This window comes from Oncorhynchus nerka, linkage group LG17 (genome assembly GCF_034236695.1).
Source record: "Oncorhynchus nerka isolate Pitt River linkage group LG17, Oner_Uvic_2.0, whole genome shotgun sequence".
Taxonomy (NCBI): domain Eukaryota; kingdom Metazoa; phylum Chordata; class Actinopteri; order Salmoniformes; family Salmonidae; genus Oncorhynchus; species Oncorhynchus nerka.
Genome location: NC_088412.1, coordinates 39,165,037 through 39,187,952, shown reverse-complemented (window position 1 = coordinate 39,187,952; position 22,916 = coordinate 39,165,037). Strand labels below are relative to the sequence as shown.

At 42.8% G+C, this 22,916-nt stretch overlaps 1 protein-coding gene across 10 annotated transcripts in view; it reads right to left on the bottom strand.

Moving 5' to 3' along the window:
* Nucleotides 1-22,916, bottom strand: part of LOC115145200 (CMP-N-acetylneuraminate-beta-1,4-galactoside alpha-2,3-sialyltransferase-like) — a 103,501-nt gene that overhangs the window by 4,688 nt on the left and 75,897 nt on the right. For 2 of the 10 annotated variants that reach the window (XM_029686561.2, XM_029686562.2), the window contains exons 9-10: nucleotides 19,131-19,277; nucleotides 10,984-11,130 (exon numbers count right to left, since the gene is read on the bottom strand). In XM_029686561.2, the coding sequence (XP_029542421.1) occupies nucleotides 10,984-11,130; nucleotides 19,131-19,277 (294 nt within the window). Of the gene's footprint in view, nucleotides 1-2,154; nucleotides 3,993-10,983; nucleotides 11,131-19,130; nucleotides 19,278-22,916 lie in introns of those variants that run through there. The other 8 variants (XR_003865934.1, XR_003865936.1, XR_003865933.1 and 5 more) reach the window with 8 other exon arrangements.

Here is a 22,916-nt window from a genome sequence, read left to right as displayed (position 1 = left end):
CCTCTTTTTGTGCACAGGGGCATTGTCCTGCTGAAACAGGAAAGGGCCTTCCCCAAACTGTTGCCACAAAGCTGGAAGCACAGAATCGTCTAGAATGTCATTGTATGCTGTAGCGTTACGATTTCCCTCCACCAAACCCAGATTCGTCCATCCGACTGCCAGATGGTAGAGCGTGATTCATCACTCCAGAGAACGCGTTTCCACGACTCCAGAGTCCAATTGGCAGCTAGCTTTATAACCACTCAAGCTGACGCTTGGCATTGCACATGGTGATCTTAGGCTTGTGTGCGGCTGCTCGGCCATGGAAACCCATTTTATTCAGCTCCCGATGAACAGTTATTGTGCTGACTTTGCTTCCAGAAGAAGTTTGGAACTTGATAGTGAGTGTTGCAACCGAGGACAGACAAGTTTTAAGCACTTACATGCTTCAGCACTCTGCGGTCCTGTTCTGTGAGCTTATATGGACTACCACTTCACAGCTGAGCCGTTGTTGCTCCTAGACATTTCCACTTCACAAGAACAGCACTTACAATTGACTGGGGCAGCTCGAGCAAGGCAGACATTTGACAAACTGACTTGTTGGAAAGGTGGCATCCTATAACGGTGACATTTTGAAAAATTAACTGAGCTATTCAGTAATGCCATTCTACTGCAATCTGGCCCTGTGGCCTTGTGAATGTTAACCTGTTTAAAGGTCTCACTCACAACGGTTACGGGGAGCATGATCATACAATTGTCCTGAACAGCTGGGGCTCTCACACATCCTTCAGCGTTGTTTGCCTCGAAGCGAGCATAGAAGGCATTTAACTCATCTGGAAGCCTCCCATCACTGGGCAGCTCTCAGATGGGTTTCCCTGTGATAATTTGCAAGCCCTGCTATATCCGACGAGCATCAGAGCCGGTGTAGAAGGATTCGATCTTAGTCCTGAATTGATGCTTTGCCTGTTTGATGGATTGTCCAAAGGCGTAGCGAGATTTCTTATTAGCGTCCGGATTAGTAGTTGCGGAGTTGTGTGTGTGTTTGTGTGCTGAAGGTGATTGCATGTCAGCCATGGAGGGACCAGAGCAGCCACTCTGGGCTCTGACATCCCTCAGTAAAGAGTGATTTATGACCAGGCAGAGTGCTGTGTACTTAACCAGCAGATCAGATGGCCCCCGTAGACACAGGGACTTGTGTTTGTCTGTGTCCTTAGTGTCTGTCTGTGTCCCTATTCCCTATAGTGCACTACTTTTTTTTAGGGCTATGGTCTAAAGTTGTGCACTATTAAGGGAATAGGGTGCCATTTGGGACACACACACTGTGGTGATTGTGGTAGTGTCTCCTCTTTAGAACTCAGCACCCACAGGCTCCTATGCACTTGACTTTCTTTACACATCCTACTCCACATCTCGCCTCTCATGTGGTGGTGGGAATTGGGAAGTAAAATGATGAATATAAGAGAGTAACCACGAGATTCTTGGGTATTAAATAATGACAGAAAGGTTTGTGTAAACTTCCACTGGGGAGAAGTAAACTATCAAAGCTAAATAGACAGGATGTTGGTGGGCAGGGGAGACAGGGACACACGCTTAGCAGGGAATGCTAACACATAATCACCGGCTGGCTGTAAGGTTCATAGCTTTGGACTTTGAGTGGGCAGATGGATGGGTGGATGTTACTGGTATGTTCCAGTAACTAAGGGTTCAGAGAACAGCCGATACCACAGCAACACAGTCAGTGACCTGTATGACTCATCATCAAAGCGATCCCCCGCAACGTTGTCTTTTTGTCTCTTTCAGATCAACCTAACTCTTTCATAAGGTGACCCTTTCACAACTTTACCCTTTCACAACCTAACCCTTTCACAACCTGTCAACCCTGTCAACACACTTAGAAATAAAGGTACTATCTAGAACTTAAAAGTGTACTTCTGCTGTCCCCGTAGGAGAACCATTTAAAGAACCATTTTTGGTTTCAGGTAGGACCCTTTCCACAAAAGGGTTCTCCTATGGGGACCACCAAAGATGCCTTTTGGAACCCTTCTGCACTGAGGGATTCTAAAGTGAAAAAGAGTAGCACTAACTGGCGGTGGACTCCAATAGAGGTGCTGCTTTAACATGTTGGTACAACTGTCCTCTGGTAGAAGGCAGATAATGACAAGTAGGAGACAGATGTACAGAACACACTTTATTCCACATTCAAGACAGACAGGAACACATACACACACAGATAGGAATTGGACTGATGGTAGTAGTGAGAGGGATAGTGGTTGTCTAGGAAAAGACAAGAGAGAAAGAATCAGACAATGTACAACTGTTATAGCTACAAAGGCAGTAATAACAATGTAATTGTAATGCTACCGTAGTAATAGCAGTGCTAATAACTGCATCATTGTAAAGTGGCAAGCAATATATTGGCTAATAGCACACAATGAACAGAACAGGCTACAGGATGTACAAAGGAATAGCAGTAGCATGAGCAGTACTAGTACATTAGCAATATTGGCTACACAGAGAGGCTAGTAGGACCCAGATAATGTAGCACACAATATGACAGTATACATGTAGCACACTAGGTTAGGCAATAACAGGCTAGTAGTACGGGACAGTATATACAGAGGCAGGATAGCATGCTAGGCTGATAGACCACAGGCTCTTGGACATGGCAGACAACGTAAAAGCTATACAGTGAGCGCACATGGCTAATAGATAGCATTAGCATGCAAGGATGTTAACGTGTAGACAATAACAAGGCCATGGGGGCAGGCATCTTGGGAGAGGCCAGGACGTGATGATGTTATAGGCCGGCCATCTTGGGTGAGTGTGAGACACAATAGGCTGGCAACCATCTTGGCTCATGGAGTGAAATGGGGAAAGATTTTACCTCATAGCCTGAACATGAAAAAAGTATGTACCCCTGAACTATGCCATAAGGGCCAGATAAGCAGGACTAGTGTGGCTAGTACACAGGCCTGAGATAGTAACATTTAACCCTCAAATGAATAAGCACACAGTAATTACACAGTAGTTACACAGTCCCAAGGGACTATTATATACAGAGGCAGAATATACACATGAACCCTAAAGTCCACTTACATGGTCAGTGACACACTAACACATGGTTGCACAGTCCAGGGTGGAGGCTTGTCCTTGTAGGAAGGATCCAGTGGTGAGTTTTGTTGAGGTGGTGCAAAGTTCTTCTGACATGTTGTCTCTCTGCACCCCAGCAGTAAAAGGCTACAAAGTTTGTCTCTTCAGTATCAGAGATAGGGAGAAGGTTTGAATGGTTAATGTCTGAGGATTTATTGATACAGGTTAGAGGGTTTTGTACATAAAGCCTGCAGGTATAAATTACGCACTTCAGGAATGAATCACTGGAACCTAGGATAAGATAATGATTTTTAGAGTCTTCTGTAAATGGGCGGTAGGTAGCCTGGCGGGTAGGAGCATTGGCTAGGTACCCGAAAGGTTGCTGGATCGAGTCCCCGAGCCAACATGGTAAAAATGTGTTGTTCTGCCCTTGAGCAAGGCAGTTAACCTTTGTCGGTTTACTGCTTAGGTAGGCTACCATCCCCTGCCTCAGCTTGACCCCATTGTACAGTGGCAGAGACCACTTTAGGGACCAGGTCGCTAGGGTAAGGACACAAAAAAACAGAGGCAGTGGGAGAACCTATTTAAGTAAGTAAATACATTTTGAAAAATGTTAAAACAGTAATAGTAGTAGGCTACTTTGTAGGCTAACTCAACTGAGCTGCAAGCTAGCTAACTTTACACACTGTTTAGCTAAGTTAATTAAATGTAATCAGCTAGCTAACTTTCTTTTCACTAGCTACCTTGATGTAATCATTGTAAATTAAAAAGACAGTCTCCAAAAGCATTTGTAGAAAACAACCATGGAATTATTGACAAGTGTTTACTCCCCTTACCCGGGGCTAAATAGCCCTCCCCAGCGCCCTTCCTTCGGCAAATCAGATCACGCCTCCATTCTGCTCCTCCCTTCCTATAGGCAGAAACTTAAACATGAAGTATCCATGGTAAGGATTTTTCAACGTTGGTCTGACTAATCAGAATCTATGCTTCAAGATTGTATGTTGATATGTTCTGAGTTGCCTTTGAGAATAACATTGACGTATACACTGACTCAGTGACTGAGTTTATCAGATCAAATCAAATCAAGCTTTATGTTTTTTTGCCAACCGAGGCAAGGAAACCTCTCGAACCAGCTAAGGTGTGGAAGCCCGACGAGCCAGCTGAGGCACCCCTGGTTCCTACAGCAGCGGCACCCGGGCCCAACATCACCAACAAAACAGAAAACAAAAACCTCCCTGATGCTTCAAATATTGGTGTCAGCATTCTGTAAGGACAGACGCTGGAGACGAGAAGCAAGTACAGGGAGAGAACATTTAATGAAACACGGACAGGAATAGAATACGGACAGAGTCTGGGCAGGGGAAAACAAAACAACAATAATGCTGACACAGGAGAACTGAGGAACAGACAGATATAGAGGGTCCAGGTGTGTCCAATGAGTGCTGATGTGCGCAATGATGGTGACAGGTGCGCGTAATTATAGGAAGCCTGGCACCAGAGAGGAGGAGCGGGAGCAGGCGTAACACAATGACACAAACCGAACAACTAAAAAGCACCCTAAGGAAAATAAAAGCTAAAAAGATGTGTCCACAATCCACATATGTCCAGAGTTTCGGTCTCCCTCAGGTTCTCTAGCAGGCTATTCCAGAAGCATAATAACTAAAGGCTGCCTCTCCATGCCTCTTGGTCCTAGGCTTTGGGATAGTTAAAAGGCCAGTGACAGAGGACCTGAGGGACCTACTGGTTTCATAACTTAAAAGCATGTCTGACAAGTACTGGGGTGCACAATCATGGATTGTTTTAAAAAACAATAGAAGAATCTTAAAATGTATTATAAAACTCACAGGCAGCCGGTATTCATAGAGGAAGTGCATAGAGGATGTTGTTCCCACTGTGACGAATAAAACTTATCCAAATAAAATAAAATAAATGATTGGCAGCATTCGGACAAAACTAAAAGTGTAAACCACTGCAATTAACCACGGCAAGGTGACTGAGAACATGGACGAGTACAAACAGTCCAGCTATGCCCTCTGTAAGGCAATAGAACAGTCACAATTCAATGGCTCAGACACGAGATGTATATGTATATAAGTCCAGACAATCACGGATTATAAATGGAAAACCAGCCACGTCGCTGACACCGACTCCTTGCTCCCGGACAAGCTAAACATCTTCTTCACCCGCTTCAAGGACAACAAAGTGTCCCCGGAACGGGCCAACATCGGTCATGAGGAATGTGAGCTCTCGTTCTACGTGGCTGACATGAGTAAGACATTTAAGTGTGTTAACCCTCGCAAGGCTGCCAGCCCAGACGGCATCCATAGCCGTGTCCTCAGAGCATGTGCAGAGTGTATAACGACATATTGAAGCTCTCCCTATCAGTCTGTTGTCCCCAATTGCTTCAAGATGTCCACCATTGTTCCTGTACCCAAGAAAGTGAAGGTAACTGAAGTAAATGACTATCGCCCAGTAGTACTCACATCTGTCATTATGAAGTGCTTTGAGAGGGTAGTTAAAGATCATATCACCTCCACCTTACCGGACACACTAGACCCACAACAATTTGCATACCACACCAACAGATCCACAGATGACGCAATCGCCATGGCACTGCCCTATCACATCTGGAAAAGAGAAATATATATGTAAGATTGGTGTTAATTGACTACAGCACAGCCTTCAACACCATAGTGCCCTCCAAGCTGATCATGAAGCTCAGGACCCTGGGTCTCGACCCCACCCCTGTGCCACTGGGTCCTGGACTTCCTGACGGGCCGACACCAGGTGGGGAAGGTAGGCAACAACATCTCCACTACGATGATCCTCAACACGGGGACCCCACAAAGGTGCGTGATCAGCCCTGTCCTGTACTCCCTGTTCATCCATGACTGCGTGGCAATGCACGCTTCCAACTCAATCATCAAGTTTGCAGACGACACATCAAGTCCTGATTACCAACAACGACGACACCGTCTACAGAGAGGAGGTGAGGGCCCTAGTGGAGTGGTACCAGGAAAACAATCTCTCTCTCAACGTCAACAAAATGAAGGAGCTGACCGTGGAATTCAGGAGGCAGCAGAGGGAGCACGCTCCCATCCACATCAACGGGGCCGCAATAGAGAGAGTTAAAAGCTTCAAGTTCCTTGCCTTGTACATCACTGACAACCTGAAATGGTCCATCCCTGTTCAATCTCACTCTTTAATCTCAGGAGACTGAAGAAATTAGGCTTGACCCCTTCTACAGATGCACCACTGAATGCATCCTGTCGGACTGTATCAACGCCTGGTACGGCAACTGCACCATCCACAACAGCAGGGCTCTCCAGAGGGTGGTGCGGTCAGCCCAACGCATCACTGGGGGCACACTGCCTGCCCTCCAGAACATCTACAGGCTGTGGCCCGAGTCAGCTAGAGACCACTAGCTGGCCTGCGCCCAGTAGCCTGCACTGAACGTTGGTCATTTTTACTAGCCGGCTACCACCCGGTACTTAACCCTGCACCTTAAGAGACTGCTGCCTTATGTGAATAATGTAGTCATTGAGCACTAGTCACTATAATAATGTTTACATACTGTTTTACCCACTTCATATTGTCGTGTCTTTCCTATCATTAACTGAAGACTGATAGTTTTTATCAAAGATTCTCTGTAATTAGTTACTACGCGATCAACTGATTAATAACATAACTAATTAACTAGGAAGTCGGCGCACCAAAGACAAATATTCAGATTACAAAGTTATCATTTCCTAAAATAACTTTTCAGATATTTTATCTGATCAATTAGTCTTCGAATTAATGAATTATTTACTTTACCTCACGTTAGTCTCATTCCAAACGTCGTAAATGGCACGAACCCAGTCTTCACTATGAGTCATCCATACATCAATTGTCTTAAATAATTTATTTATTACTAACTAAGTAATTCACAGAAATGCATAAACAAACAAACAAGGTAAATGTAATAATAGGAGAATGTGCCCTAGTGGGCTAAACCGGCAAGGCGGCTTTGTTAGACAAAGGGGGAAGTGGGGGTCGACTAAGAAGTCACTACAAAGTTATAATTATAACAATTGAAATGCTAATCCATTGCACATGAACACTCACTCATTCGGGAACAATTGCAATCAATATATATATTTATGCTCAGTGTGTCGTCTTGATCGCTGGTGAAAAGTTAATTTATTTTGTAGAATTGTCCGTCTCTCTCCCTCTCTCTCACGGTTGTGGTTAGAGGGGATTGTATAGAATGGATGTTTCGGCGGTTGTTGTTCTTCGCGTTCAATGATACAGAATTCCTAGCTGCAGACTAGTAATTAATATCAAAGACTTGTTCTTATTCTGTCGGTATCGATAGTCTAAGAGTTTAACCACGTGGTATGGTTAAAAGATTCAGCAATGGTCTACAACCTTTGTCTTCCCAATGGAGAAAAACATGGTCTGCAACCTTTAGCCATCTCGTAATTGAGGTAAGCTCGGTCTGCTGATAATTTCTCAAAGTTGGGTTTTATTCGGAATGGCAGAAAAGGAGCTGTCCCAGGAGGCCATAAGCATTTTGCTACACCCACGATAACATCAGCAAAATATATGTACATGACCAATAACATTTTATTTGATTAGGAAGACGATGGAATTCCAACTCCAGCTGTCAGTAAAGGGAGAGTGTAGGCTACTGGATAGGCTAGGTAACTTTCAGGGAGGACATTATGAAAAGATTTTCATGTTCCAGTCCCTAGAGGGAAAGACAGAGAGATAATAGCAACATAATATTCAGTGCTGTCTAATTTGAGTATAATGAAGCCTGTTTCTTTGTTTTCTGTCTTCAGGTATGTACATCAATGAAAACCTGTGTTCGCAGATGAAGAGAGGGGTACCAATGAATGTCCCAAGAGACAGATTTCCATACAGGATTTACCCCAGTGTTTTACCCAAAAGGCTCAGACTTTTCTGTTTCCATCTACGCAGGCCGGCACCCGTGTCTCACTGGGCCATGGCTCCAGCGGACCTGCTCTCCCTTGGGGCCAAAACCAGGCCGTTGGTACTTTTCATCTTGCGTTTACAGAACAATGGCTAACTATGAACTTTAACACCTTCTCATAAAGCAACTGTGTATACCAGCATTATTTTTTGTGTACAACATTTGCTAACATACTGTAGATAGGCTACCTTATATGCCATGAGTTACATGTGTCGGCCCACAGTACCTATATTAGCACGTTATACACATTGTATACGTTATATCAACCTATTACAACTGGAGCAGGTCAACCCTGCTGGAGGTCTGCATCAGCCCAACAATAACACACCGGATTCAACTTATCAACCCTAATGAGGTGATAATCAAGTGTGCTATTGCTGGGCTGAAACAGAAGTCTGCTCACTCAGTAGATCAGGGACCAGTGGAGCAAGGTCTGCCACCGTTGGTATTGATTTTTTTTCTCTCACCTGAAATGATTCTTTAGTAATAATAGCCTACTTGTTACTACTCAATTATTTATTGTTGTTGATACCTAAATGTCTAATCTTTAAATATGAGTTAATTTATTTGTACATTTTGTAGTGATGAAGAGTTGATTCTTTGAAGAGAAGTGTTTAAAGCTGCAATATGTAACTTTTAAGGGCGACCCGACCAACTTCACATAGAAATATGAGTTATAGAAGAGGTAGATGTATTCTATGTGCACAGTTTCTATGCTTCCCTTTCATAGGTTTTACATTTGAGTCTTTTACTTTCGGTTTTGTACACCAGCTTCAAACAGCTGAAAATACAATATTTTTGGTTATTGAAAGGATATTTCACAGTGGTTTAGATGGTACAATTCTCTTCACTATATATAGTTTGTTTTGCCACATTTAAACTATTTTTTTTACTATTATTCAAAATGAACTAGTGTCAATGTTGGTTAATAACATATCACAATCCTGTAATACAGAGGGGAAGGGGTTCTGTCTGTGTTGTATTCACAAATGAACATTTCCTTTTTGTCTAGTTATAAGAGCTCCAATCTGTTTTATTTGATCGTCAATCTGTCTCAGTATATCTGAATCCCATTTAGCAGTTTATCATACGGCATGCATGGCCAATGCAGCCACAGGCCTGTAGCACTCCGAGAACAGCTAAACTCACACATTGTTTACTTGTTGAGCTATATGTTCTCAATTTAAAATGATACCAGTAGACAATGTATATGAGGCAAACCATATAACAGATTTGGTACATTCCTTTGAAGTGCTGACATATGAAATTGTCTAGTGAAATTCAAACCTTGTAATTTAGGTGCAGTATGAAAAGAAGATGACAACAATTAGGCTAGAGGAGATGAGCATTACAGGTAACATATTATGAGGTTCATTTAATTCATTTCAGCAATGTTGCTTGCAAAAAGGAAGTAGTTGTTTCCATAGCAGATAGACCAGGGGTAATTGAACTCTTACCCTACGAGGTCCGGAGCCTGCTGGTTTTCTGTTCTACTTTATAATGAAGTGCGTCCACCTGGTGTCCCAGGTCACCCTGTATAAGCTAGATACTCGGTCACAGCTAAACCTTTAGATCAATAATATGCTGTTTTTATTCAAATGTTGTTATAATCGTGAGAGAAATTAAACTAGCTAGTAGCTAACGGTAGCTAGCTAGTTATACCTTACAAGGTTAGCTGACTTTTCTCAAAACAAAACTCATTGTAGCTAGCTACATCTTGTCCCTCATGCTAGCCTGCACAGTCAAATTTCACTCCAGAAATGTACAAATGACATTTATATGGCCAGCATTTGAGACCATTTATCCCCTCTTGCTGCAGCTTTAGCTCATCTTGAATAACAGTGAAATGCTGTGAAAACCAGCGTGCTGCAAATGTTCTAGAATGTTTTGTCACGAATGCTTGTTTGTTAAAAACATTTTGTCCACTTGTACATTTGCTCCTACAGCACTAAACTGGTGGGCACCTTTCGAGCTCCGCCAAGCAAGGCATTTGATTGGTTTGACATGTTGTGAGGCGTCAGTGATTTACACTGGATTCACACTCACAGCTGATTTCTGCCATGAAACTTCCCCAGGCTTCCCGTACTAGGGAAGCCTGGTTTGCGACGAGGCTAACCTAACTCTGGCTTTAACAACCTAACTTAGGAGACTAACACCTCAGCTCACACAAGTTTGCGGCTACGTCCTAAATGGCAGCCAATTCCCAATGGACCCTGGTCAAAAGTAGTACACTATATAGGCACTATAGGGAATAGGGTGCCATTTGTTACGCAGGGTGAGTGAGTGCATGGAAAGCAGATCTGAGGCTTTCTAGATATAGCCAAACATACACCAGACACCTGTTCACTACACAGTAAAGTCTCTAGAAAGAACTCAGGTTTAATTGGAAATAGTTTACAATTACCGTGCCAATTATGGTTCAAATATTCGGGTACATTTTGTCTGTAAATTTCCCTCTTGTTTTACAAGATATTTATAAAAGCTTTTCTTAACGAAGCTATTTTGACCTTGGCACCAAACTAAGCCATCAGTTCTTCTCACTTTGATGCTGTGTGGAATGTGTGCATGTGTGTGTGTGAACATGTAGTTGAGAGGTTAGTTGCTGGGTAAGGATGATACAACCATCATCCATAGTTAACTATCAGACTGACAACATACATTACACATGCCCCTCTTTCAGCTTCCATTATTTCAACAGGACTGCTAGAAATCTTAACAAACCTTCTGCTATACAGTAGGTCAGTGTGACCTCATGGTCAGATGAATGCATTGTATACAAAATAGATTACATATTTATTTTCATGTTTCCATGATGTATGTAAGCGTGTGTGTGTGTTTGTGTGTGTGTGTCAAGGCCCCACTGTGACCCTTTAAGGGGTTGACAGAGAATACGTAGACGGGGCAAATGGCTGTTGTCAGTGTCAGGTCACTTGTACCTGTTTGATGGCCACCATCCTGATCTTCTCATAGTAGTGTAGGGGAGCGTGGGGGGTACTCATGTCATAACCAAATCCAGCCACGGCTACCTCATCACAGTTATGGAGGGCCATTGTTATGGCAACAGTCCCCAGTGTCGGAATATTCTGGAAAACACAGAAGAGAAGACAAATGTTCCCTGAAACAAGACAGTGAGTAAAGTTGACTACTGGAACTACTGGAGGTTAATAGCACATGGGGTAACAAAGAAGAAATTTAAAAAGGTTACCAAACAGAAGTAATGGAACTATTTGAAAGACTTTAGTCACAGCTGAGTCAAGATTTGAAAAGATGGCGCCGACAGACATGGACGTCCAGTTCCTAGCTCCTAGCCAACTTTGCAGTATTTCATTTTTTTGTGTGTTATTTCTTAAATTATTTGCTCAGAACATTTCTTGCATTATTACCTACAGCCAAAAATAACTTTTGGATATTAGATTTCCCGGTCACTCACCATAATTTCAACCATAAATTTGATTTTCCTGAACTGGCTCCTTTGTTCGTATCCCCCAAAACATTTCCACTCATCACATGGGCTGCTCCAAGACGCCCTCAAAGCAGAAGAGGAATACGGACTGGGCTTTAATTTGCAAACCATCCACTGCCTCCAAGTATATTACTCACTAAGGTTTAGTCCATGGACAATAAAGTAGACAAGCTCAGGACGAGGATCTCCTTCCAGAGAGACATCAGGGACAGTAACATCATCTGTTTCACGGAATCATGGCTCTCTCCGGATATGCTGTCCCCATCCATACAGCCAGGTGGGTTCTCCGTAACATTCCTTGAACAGTAAGAAAGAACTCTCAGGGAAAAATAAAATCGGAGGTGTAAGGTGCATGCTCAGCCCCCTCCTGTACTCTATTGTTTACCCATGACTGTGTGGCCAAGCATGTCTCCAGCTCAAGCATCAAGTTTGCAGATGACAGCTGTAGTCCTGGATACCAACAACAACGAGACAGGCTACAGGGAGAAGGGGAGGGCACTGGCGGACTTCAGGAGACAGCAGAGAGAGCACGTCCACATCCACAGGGCCGCAGCGGAGAGGGTGAAAAGCTTCAAGTTCCTCGGCGTGCACATCAGTGACAACCTGAAATGGTCCATCCATACAGAAAGTGTGGTGAATAAGGTGCAATAGCACCTCTTCAAGCTCAGGAGACTGAAGGAATTTGGCTTGGCCTCTAAGACCCTCACAAACTTCTAAAGATGTACCATTGAGAGCATCCTGTTGGGCTGTATCAATGCCTGATACGGCAACTGCACCTTCTGAAACACATGGGCTCTCCAGAGGGTGGTGCGGTCAGCCCAACGCATCACCGGGGCACGCTGTCTGCCCTTAAGGTCATCTGCAGCACCTGGTGTCACAGGAAGGCCAATAAGATCATCAAAGACCTCAGCCAGCCGAGACACTAACTGTTCACCCCACTACCATCTAGAAGGCAGACAATTCAAGGTGCATCAAAGCTGGGACCAAGAGACTGAAAATCAGCTTCTATCTCCAGGCCATCAGAGTGTTAAATAGTCACCACTTACCGGCCTCCGCCCAGTAACCTGCCCTGAACTTTGGTCATTGTTACTAGCCGGCTACCACCCGGTACACTACCCTGCACTTTAGAGACTGATGCCCTATGTACAGTTGAAGTCGGAAGTTTACCTACACTTAGGTTGGAGTCATTCAAACTTGTTTGTCTACCACTCCACAGATTTCTTGTTAATCAAGTTGGTTAGGACATCTACTGTACTTTGTGCATAACACAAGATATGTTTCCAACAATTATTTACAGCCAGATTATTTCACTTATAATTCACTGTATCACAATTCCAGTGGGTCAGAAGTTCACATACACTAAGTTGACTGTGCCTTTAAACAGCTTGAAAATTCCCAAAAATGATGTCATGGCTTTAGAAGCTTCTGATAGGCTAATTGACATAATTTGAGTCAATTGGAGGTGAACCTGTGGATGTATTTCAAGGCTTACCTTAAAACTCGACAACATGGGAAACATCAAAAAAAATATGCCAAAATCTCAGAAAAAAAATTGTAGACCTCCACAAGACCAAACGCCAAACGCCTGAAGGTACCACGTTCCTCTGCACAAACAATCTGAACAAACAATAGTAGGCAAGTATAAACACCATGGGACCACGCAGCCGTCATACCGCTCAGGAAGGAGACGCGTTCTGTCTCCTAGAGATGAACGTACTTTGGTGCAAAAAGTGCAAATCAATCCCAGAACAACAGCAAAGGACCTTGTGAAGATGCTGGAGGAAACAGGTACAAAAGTTTCTATATCCACAGTGAAACAAGTCCTATATCGACATAACCTGAATGGCCGCTCAGCAAGGAAGAAGTCATTGCTCCAAAACCGCCATAAAAAAGCCAGACTACGGTTTGCAACTGCACATGGGAACAAAGATCATACTTTTTGGAAAAATGTCCTCTGGTCTGATGAAACAAAAATAGAACTGTTTGGTCATAATGACCATCGTTATATTTGGAGGAAAAAGGGGAGGCTTGCAAGCTGAAGAACACTATCCCAACCGTGAAGCACGGGGGTGGCAGCATCATGTTGTGGGGGTGCTTTGCTGCACAAGAAACTGGTGCACTTCACAAAATAAATGGCATCATGAGGCAGGAAAATTATGTGGATATATTGAAGCAACATCTCAAGACATCAGTCAGGAAGTTAAAGCATGGTCGCAAATGGATCTTCCAAATGGACAATGACCCCAATGAGCAAAGTTGTGGCAAAATGGCTTAAGGACAACAAAGTCAAGTTATTGGAGTGGCCATCACAAAGCCCTTACCTCAATCCAATAGAACATTTGTGGGCAGAACCTGAAAAGCGTGTGCGAGCAAGGAGGCCAACAAACCTGACTCAGTTACACCAGCTCTGTCAGGAGGAATGGGCCAAAATTCACCCTACTTATTGTGGGAAGCTTGTGGAAGGATACTCGAAACGTTTGACCCATGTTAAACCATTTAAAGGCAATGTTACCAAATAATAATTGAGTGTATGTAAACTTCTGACCCACTGGGAATGTGATGAAAGAAATAAAAGCTGAAATAAATAATTATCTCCACTATTATTCTGACATTTCACATTCTTAAAATAGAGTGGTGACCCTAACTGACCTAAGACAGGGAATTTTTACTAGGATTAAATGTCATGAATTGTGAACAACTGAGAAGTTATTCCTTATCAAGGTGTATATAAACTTCTGACTTCAACTGTACATAGTCATTGAACACTGGTCACTTTAATAATGTTTATGTAACGCATGTCAACTAATGTTGAATACTTATTGTTACTAGTGAAATTCCAGTAACCAATCATATCATACTATATTGCTATGTTTAAGTTGACAGCTACTAAAAATCAGCTGTCAGAAGCTGCATGACGAGCAGTTTATTTTGAGCCAATCAAAACTCAATATTCTCTTTGTCCCTCTCCTAACCTCACGTTATACACCATTCGGCACCAACATGCTGAAAAAAGAGCTAGAACATGAAGAGCTACCGCCATTCCATGGAAGAAAAACAAAGTTTCAAATCTTTGAGAAGTTGTATAAAACTGAACTAAAAAGAGCAAACTGGATCGGGGCGGTAGGTAGCCCAGTGGTTAGAGCATTGGACTAGTAACTGAACGGTTGCAACATCAAATCCCAGAGCTGACATGGTAAAAATCTGTCGTTCTGTGCCTGAACAAGGCAGTTAACCCACTGTTCCTAGGCTGTCATTGGAAAAAAACAATGTATTCTTAACTGACTTGCCTAGTTAAATAAAGGTAAAATAAAACACATTAACACTCACTTATCTATACAAACGTGCTGTGAAGGGATTGAGGGAAAGATTGACACCAGGATTTGGTGAGTTTTCAGAAGGAAAACGAGCTGCTAGCGATTAGGCTAGCTAAGCTATTGCTAGCATTTTGTGCGCATTCATACTGAACCAAGCATACGCACAAGCCGTTAACATTTAGGATAGCTCAGCCATCGATCAATTGAAATAAAATTTGAAATTGAAAACACTAGTGATCATGTAATCATACATGGTGAACTATTTTAGTTTTCATACTGTTATAAAATGTGATGTGAACTAGTATCTAGTGTGATGTGAACTAGTATGTGAACTAGTATCTTAATCCATTTTCGTACACTTATGTCATAGATTACTTTATAAGAAATTACGTGTAGGTGTAAGCACTAGTACTTTTAATTAGCTCGGGCTAGTCTATTGTTCAGTCCACATGAGCCTGGTGCTGTAGTTGTAAAGAATTTTGACTAAGTTTTCTTTTCTTTTTCCTGTAAGAGAATGAAGCTAAGCACTGATTTAATGGTTTTTGAAAGGTACTCATGGTATATATATGTGGTGTGATCCTGTTTGTAAAACAGGTCAGTTTTTTTAGTATTTAGTTCCACCAAGGATGGCGAGCAGGATATCAAATCAAATCAAAGTTTATTTGTCAGTGCAATGCTTACTTACAGGCTCTAACCAATAGTGCGAAAAAAGGTATGTGTGTGTGTAAGTAAGTAAGTAAGTAAAGAAATACAACAATAAAAAGACATTTGAAAATAACAGTAGCAAGGCTATAGATAGACACCGGTTAGTCAGGCTTATTGAGGTAGTATGTACGGTATGTAGGTATGGTTAAAGTGACTATGCATATATGATGAAGAGAGAGTAACAGTAGAGTAAAAAGAGGGGTTAGCAGGTGGTGGGACACAATGCAGATAGCCCGGTTAGCCAATGTGCAGGAGCACTGTTTGGTCGGGCCAATTGAGGTAGTATGTACATGAATGTATAGTTAAAGTGACTATGCCTTGCGGTCGGAGGCCGAGATATTGCCGTACCAGGCAATGATGCAATGCTCTCGATGGTGCAGCTGTAGAACCTTTTGAGGAACTCAGGACCCATGCCAAATCATTTTAGATTCCCGAGGGGGAATAGGCTTTGTCATGCCCTCTTCACGACTCTCTTGGTGTGTTTGGATCATTCTAGTTTGTTGTTGATGTGGACACCAAGGAACTTGAAGCTCTCACCCTGCTCCACTACAGCCCTGTCGATGAGAATGGGGGCATGCTCGGTGCTCCTTTTCCTGTAGTCCACAATCATCTCCTTAGTCTTGGTTACGTTGAGGGATAGGTTTAGTCCCAGGTTGCTTAGCTTAGTGATGAGCTTTTGAGGGTACTATGGTATTGAATGCTGAGCTGTAGTCAATGAATAGCATTCTCACATAGGTGTTCCTTTTGTCCAGGTGGGAAAGGGCAGTGTGGAGTGCAATAGAGATTGCATCATCTGTGGATCTGTTTGAGAGGTATGCAAATTGGAGTGGGTCTAGGGTTTCTGGGATAATGGTGTTGAGCCATTATGTCACGTTTGTCATAATGATTGGACAAGGCGCAGCGTGCGTAGAATTCCACCATACCAGGCAAACATAGAAATAAAAATCACCGAGATGACCCACCCTAGTCACACCCCGACCTAACCAACATAGAGAATGAAAAGCTTTCTATGGTCAGGGCGTGACACATTAAAAGCCTTTCAAAGTACTTCATGGCTACGGACGTGAGTGCTACGGATCTGAAGTAATTTAGGCAGGTTGCCTTTGTGTTCTTGGGCACAGGGACTATGGTGGTCTGCTTGAAACATGTTGGTATTACAGACTCAATCAAGGACATGTTGAAAATGTCAGTGAAGATACCTGCCAGTTGGTCAGCACATGCCCGGACCACATGTCATGGTAATCCGTCTGGCCCCACAGCCTTGTGTATGTTAACCTGTTTCACGGTCTCACTCACGTCAGCTACGGCGAGCGTGATCACACAGTCGTCCGGAACAGCTGATGCTCTCATGCATGCCTCAGTGTTGCTTGCCTCGAAGCGAGCATAGAAGTGATTTAGCTCGTCTGGTAGGCTCGTGTTACTGGGCAGCTCGCGGCTGTGCTTCCCTTTGTAGTCTGTAAGTTTGTAAGCCCTGCCACATCCGACGAGCATTGGAGCCGGTGTAATATGATTCAATCTTAGCCCTGTATTGACGCTTTGCCTGTTTGATGGTTCGTCGTAGGGCATAGCGGGATTTCTTGTAAGCTTCCGGGTTAGAGTCCCGCACCTTGAAAGCGGCAGGTCTACCCTTTAGCTCAGTGCGAATGTTGCCTGTAATCCATGGCTTCTGGTTGGGGTATGTACGTACAGTCACTGTGGGGACGACGTCCTCGATGTACTTATTGATAAAGCCAGTGAATCCCGAAACATGTTCCAGTCTCTGATAGCAAAACAGTCCTGTAGTTTGGCATCTGCTTCATCTGACCACTTTTTGAATAGACCAGACATAAGAAGATTTGCATGCAAATATGTATTTTCCTTGGAGATCACTGATTTTGCACTGCCATACTACGGTGTGGTAGGATTTTTCTTGCAAGACATCATTGCATCATAAATTGCAGTGGGATTGTGATAAGCACATGCTACACTTAAACATCTTACAGTGTTTATTGATAGGCACAGTCACTCACATTTGATTCCATCTCATGGTCGTTTAAGTCAGTATTTGTGAATTGGTTTGTGTTTTTCTGTGCATTCATGTTATTGTATTGCTATTGAATTTTGAACATTGAAATCTGAGAGATCCTCAGATTAAGATAGAGTTGGGTGGACCCTAGTAAACTATAGGCAGGATATATGGCCGATATCTAAGTTTATTGTACTATTGATGTGTTTAATTCATATTGAGCTCATTGCACAAATATCAATATTTACTCAAGGTGATACATTTTTTGTAAGTATTTTTTATTTACAAAACACAAGACGGCATCCTTTCCCTAAATTACTCAGTCGTGTGGTTTTCATTTCTCCCTACTGCTCCAGTAGCGGACCTAACTGGTCCAATATACAGTTTAAGCTTAAACATACAGTAGCCCATAGTGTTAAGCAATTGTTACATTTACATACTGATTTAACCACTTCATATGTATATATACTGTATTCTTGTCAGGGCTCATCCTATATTACTACTGCTCTACACACCTTTTCTATTCACATACTGTACACAATGTCTATACACACCATCATATAGACCAAAATATACACTGAGTGTACAAAAGATTAGGACCACCTGCTCTTTCCATTGCAGACTGACCAGTTGAATCTAGATGAAAACGTATTGATGTCACATGTTAAATCCATTTCAGTGTAGATGAAGGGGAGGAAACAGGTTAAAGAAGGATGTGTAAGCCTTGAGAAAATTGAGACATCATTGTACATGTGTGCCATTCAGAGGGTGAATGGGCAAGACAAAATATTTAAGTGCCTTTGAACGGGGTATTGTAGTAGGTACCAGGCACACCAGTTTGAGTGTGTCAAGAACTGCAAAGCTGCTGAGTTTTTCACGCTCACCAGTTTCCCGTGTGTATCAAGAATGGTCCACCACCCAAAGGACATCCAGCCAAATTAGACACAACTGTTGTAGGCATTGGAGTCAACATGGGCCAGCATCCCAGTGGAACGGTTTTGGCGCCTTGTAGTCCATGCCTTTGACGAATCGAGGCCTACAGTCCTTGCTCCCTCCATGGCTCGGAGCCATGCCTATATAGGTGTGGATGTTGCAACAGGGAAGCGCATCTTCTTTAGACGCTATGGCAAAGCTACTGATTGATAAGAATGGCCAACCAACTCTAGCCTCCACATCTCCATCCCAGGTCTACTAGGTGTAGACATTACGAGGATGTTACTAAAAGCTACTAGTATCGGCACCTGGAGGGTCAGCTGTGTGTCTACAGTGTGTTAGGGTAGTATGTTAGAGCTGACCTGGTCTGCTGTGTGTCAGGGCTGACCTGTCCTGATAGGAGCAGACACACAGACAAGGAGAGAACATGAACCAGTGCAGCCCAGCCCAGCAATTAACGCATGCTTATGTGTGAAACAGCTGAGGGTTTTTTTCTTTATATTTCATTTCTTCGAATGTAATTGAACTACCTTGAGTATCCTGGTAACACATATTCTGCAAGCTATTTATGTAAATGACTAGTTGTTAGCTGTATAAAACCAGGGCCTGATTATTGCAGTTGATGGCATTATGTTTCGATCAGTTAGTTTCCCAGTCTCTCACCCCTCTCCCCATCTGTCCCTTGTTGTGTGGCAGGCCAATGAACCTGAAGGCAGCCTCCTGGATGAAGTAAGGGTTGAGGATCCTCATCTCACTGGGCTCCCTGGGGACATGATGGGCCACAGACTTCCAGAACCCATCTGTACTATGCTACGTGAGAGAGAGTGAGAGAGAGAGAAAGAGAGAGGGAGGGGGAGAGAGGGAGAGAGAGAGAGAGAGAGAGAGAGAGAGAGAGAGAGAGAGAGAGAGAGAGAGAGAGAGAGAAAGTGGAAGAAAGGTTAGTTTGAGTAATAGCATTAAAAATGATAAAAACAAATGAAGACGTCAGTAAAACATTTACCACTTGCTATGACAATGTGATGTCTCTCTGTTGGTGGTCTCTAACAGCACAAGTCATCCAGCTTTTAGACCTGACCATCAATTACAAGGGAGCTCAGCCAGCCCAGAGCACCTCAACATCTCTTCTCATCAGACCTGGGTTCAAATACTAATTTAAATCATTTCAAATACTTTGAGCTTTTACTTTAGCCTGCTTGGAATGCCAGATGGGCAAGATTTGACATTTTGGGACTATTCTATTGAATCATTAAGTCAGCCAACAAAATCAAACACAGACGATGTATTTGAAATGATTTCAGTTTCATATTTGAACCAAGGTCTGCTTCTCATGTTCTTCTGCCTGATGATTAGTCATTCATTCTTCTCTTCAGCGGAGAAACTGGCAAAGTGAGAGCTGATGCTTAGCAGTTGGTCAGTGAATTTTAACACACGTCACCTGTACAAATAAACCAGAGTGCTTCCTTTGATATTTTCAAATAAAGAGTGACTAAAATATGGCCAAGTGGCTTTGAGGTGGTTTGGCTGTGTGCCCAGGACAAGCCCAGACACAACTCACCTCTCTGTCAGACCAGTTCTGAATAAAGGGCCTTTCTGATTCTGATGGGGCAACAACATCACAGCAAGGGACACATAAAGCCAGGCCCAGGGACACAGTCCCCCCTCCCTTAGGTAAACAAAAAACATATGGTCTCAGGTTTCACCTGATTGTTCAGAGGGTGAAAAGTGATGGAAGATGACACCTACTATTGAGTATTGCCTTTATTTGATTTATGATGAAGTATATTGTCCATGGTCTTGTTCAGATTCAACATGCCATTAATCAACAGAATATACCCAATGCTTTTTTATGTAGAACCTGTCACAGGTCAGTCACACAGACAGAGTTCCAGGTCCTGTAGCAAGGTCCCAAGCTAGGTCTGATGGGCAGGGAGGAGAGCCCAAAGGTTACAGGTCGTAACCTAGCCTACTGTGGTGGGAGGAGGTCCAGGAAATCAGGGCTTATTTTTCTCTGGGGAGGCCACTCTACTGCACTAAGCATGCTGTATATACTTCACAGAGGTGTTCCAGATAACCTCAGACCGGTTTAGTCACGTGGGGTTCCTTTTATGGGCTAGGAGTTTATAAAAAGCAAGTAAAGAACACCTCACAGCACAGGCTGTGTATCATCTGTGTTTCCTTTTGTAAATAATATATGTGTGAAATTTGTTTTGATTTAGAATGGATCATTATCCCGCAGCTGTCTCGAAACAGGGACAGGGGGAAAAAAAGTAATCTATGCAAGTAGCGAATGGAGGACACTTTTCCCGTGGTTAATGTTCATGACAGCCAGGTAGGCTATACTACTGTTGTAAAGAGAAGCAAAGTGTTTAGTATCAAGAAAGTATGCCTAGCCTATAGAAAGCTGATGGGGTCCTCCTCTTTTTAATAGAGGCCATCAAAACGGCTTTCTCACGTAATTGCATAGGCTATAGAAATGTTGCTCAACATGATTTGATTTTTGATCGCATTTGCATTGATGTCAGAGTGGTTCGAGGGACAATAGAGTGCTGAGTACCAGGCAGTTAGCAAGCTTGGTAGGCTACTAATGACCATCAGGAGCATCAGAGTTAGGAGAAGCCTCGTTACGGTGACTAAACGATCCTGTGGAATTTTACTGAGGTCATGACTAGTGACTGCTGGTGTGGCTGTAATATGGTCACCGTAACAGCCCTATCTGTGTATCTGTTGGGTCGGTATACAAATTGTAGTTGGTCAAGGAAGTCGGGTAAGGTGAAGGTGTGATCTGATTTCCCGAAGGGTGGAGCAGGCAAGGGTCTTGTAGCCTTCCCAGAAGGGAGAGTAACAATGTGTAGCACGGGAGATGTGTTGGTAGATTTTCGGGAGCGTTTGCCTCAGATTTCCTTCATTAAAGACCCCAGCTACAATAAATGCAGCCTCAGGATATGTAGTTTCCAGTTTGCACAAAGTCCAGTGTAGTGCCTTATGAGCCATTGCGGTGTCGGCTTGGGGGAGAAATATACAGAGCAGTGACAATAGCCAAAGAAAATGATCTTGGGACTTAATGCTGTCTGCATTTGATGGTGAGTTATTCCAGATTGGGAGAACAAAAGGACTTGAATTCCTGTACTTTACCACAATCACACCATGAGATGTTAATCATGAGACATACCTCCCACCTTAGTTTTTTCCAAAGAGTTCTTTCTTCCTTTCAACTTTGTTGGCTGTATGGATGGGGACAATATATACGGAGAGAGCCTTGATTCCGTAAAACAGAGCATGTTACAGTCCCTTATGTCTCACTGAAAGGTGATCCTAGCCCTGAGCTCATCTACTTTATTGTCCAGGGGGCTGAATGTTTTAGAGAGTAATATACTCGGTAGCGGTGGATGGTTTGCTCGCAGCCTGACTAGAACTCCTCCCTCTGGTGGAGCGTCTGGGATGAATGAGGCTGCCTCGGGAAATCCAAACAAAAGATCCAGGTTAGGGAGGTCATTTCTCGTCAAATTTCCGCCGATGTGTGACCGCCGATCAAATGTTCAAAAGTTATTTTTCGGTTGTAGGAAATGATACTAGAAACTTTCTGAGCAAATAATGTAAGTCATAACACCAATAAAGCGAAATACTGCAAAGTTGCCGCGCCATCTTGTCTGAACTGAGGACATACAACCACAACTTGCTCTATAAATGCTTTGCATAAGTACTTGGGATAAATACATTTTGAAATGAATGTCTTTAGTGAAGGCCACTACTTCATAGGCTGTATTGCGGTGTTAGTTATATAATTGTGCGATACCTAAGCCTTCATGAAAAGGCAACACATTTTTTTGTATATGTAAAGACAATATTAAATCAAGAATAGTCTAATGGGTGACAATATTAGCCTATAACTTGTGAATGATATATTATCACTTGTGTATGATGCCCAGCTTAAGGCAAGAAACAGCGCATGCCTTTTTGCTGCGAATTCAAATCATACTCGCACTCGTATATATGCCTATATGTTTTGCTAAGTTCTATATCACAACTAAAGTGGCCAAATAACTTAAGATTTTAAGCACATTCATCTGCTTTACAACTGGTGTAGAGCATAATAATTAAGCATTATATGCATAATTGCATTTGCGATTACTTTTGAGAATAGTGTTTTCCCACTAAATTATTGCATTTTGGAACATTCGTGCTTATACAGCGGTTCTTCTTTTAAAAGTTGCGTCGTTACTGCAGCACAGCTTGCGGACTGTCGCATAATTCTATGGCACGTTATTTAAGTGTCAGCCATTGTTGCAATTAATGATAGTTAGTGCTAATTTGACCACCAGAGGGCATCTTTGAGAAGCATTTGACAGTTTTTAATATTGGCTGTACTAGAGAATTTAAACACTTTTTTTGTAAGAACATAGTATATGGAATTGATTTTAATAAATGTAGCTTAATTTGATTCATAATATG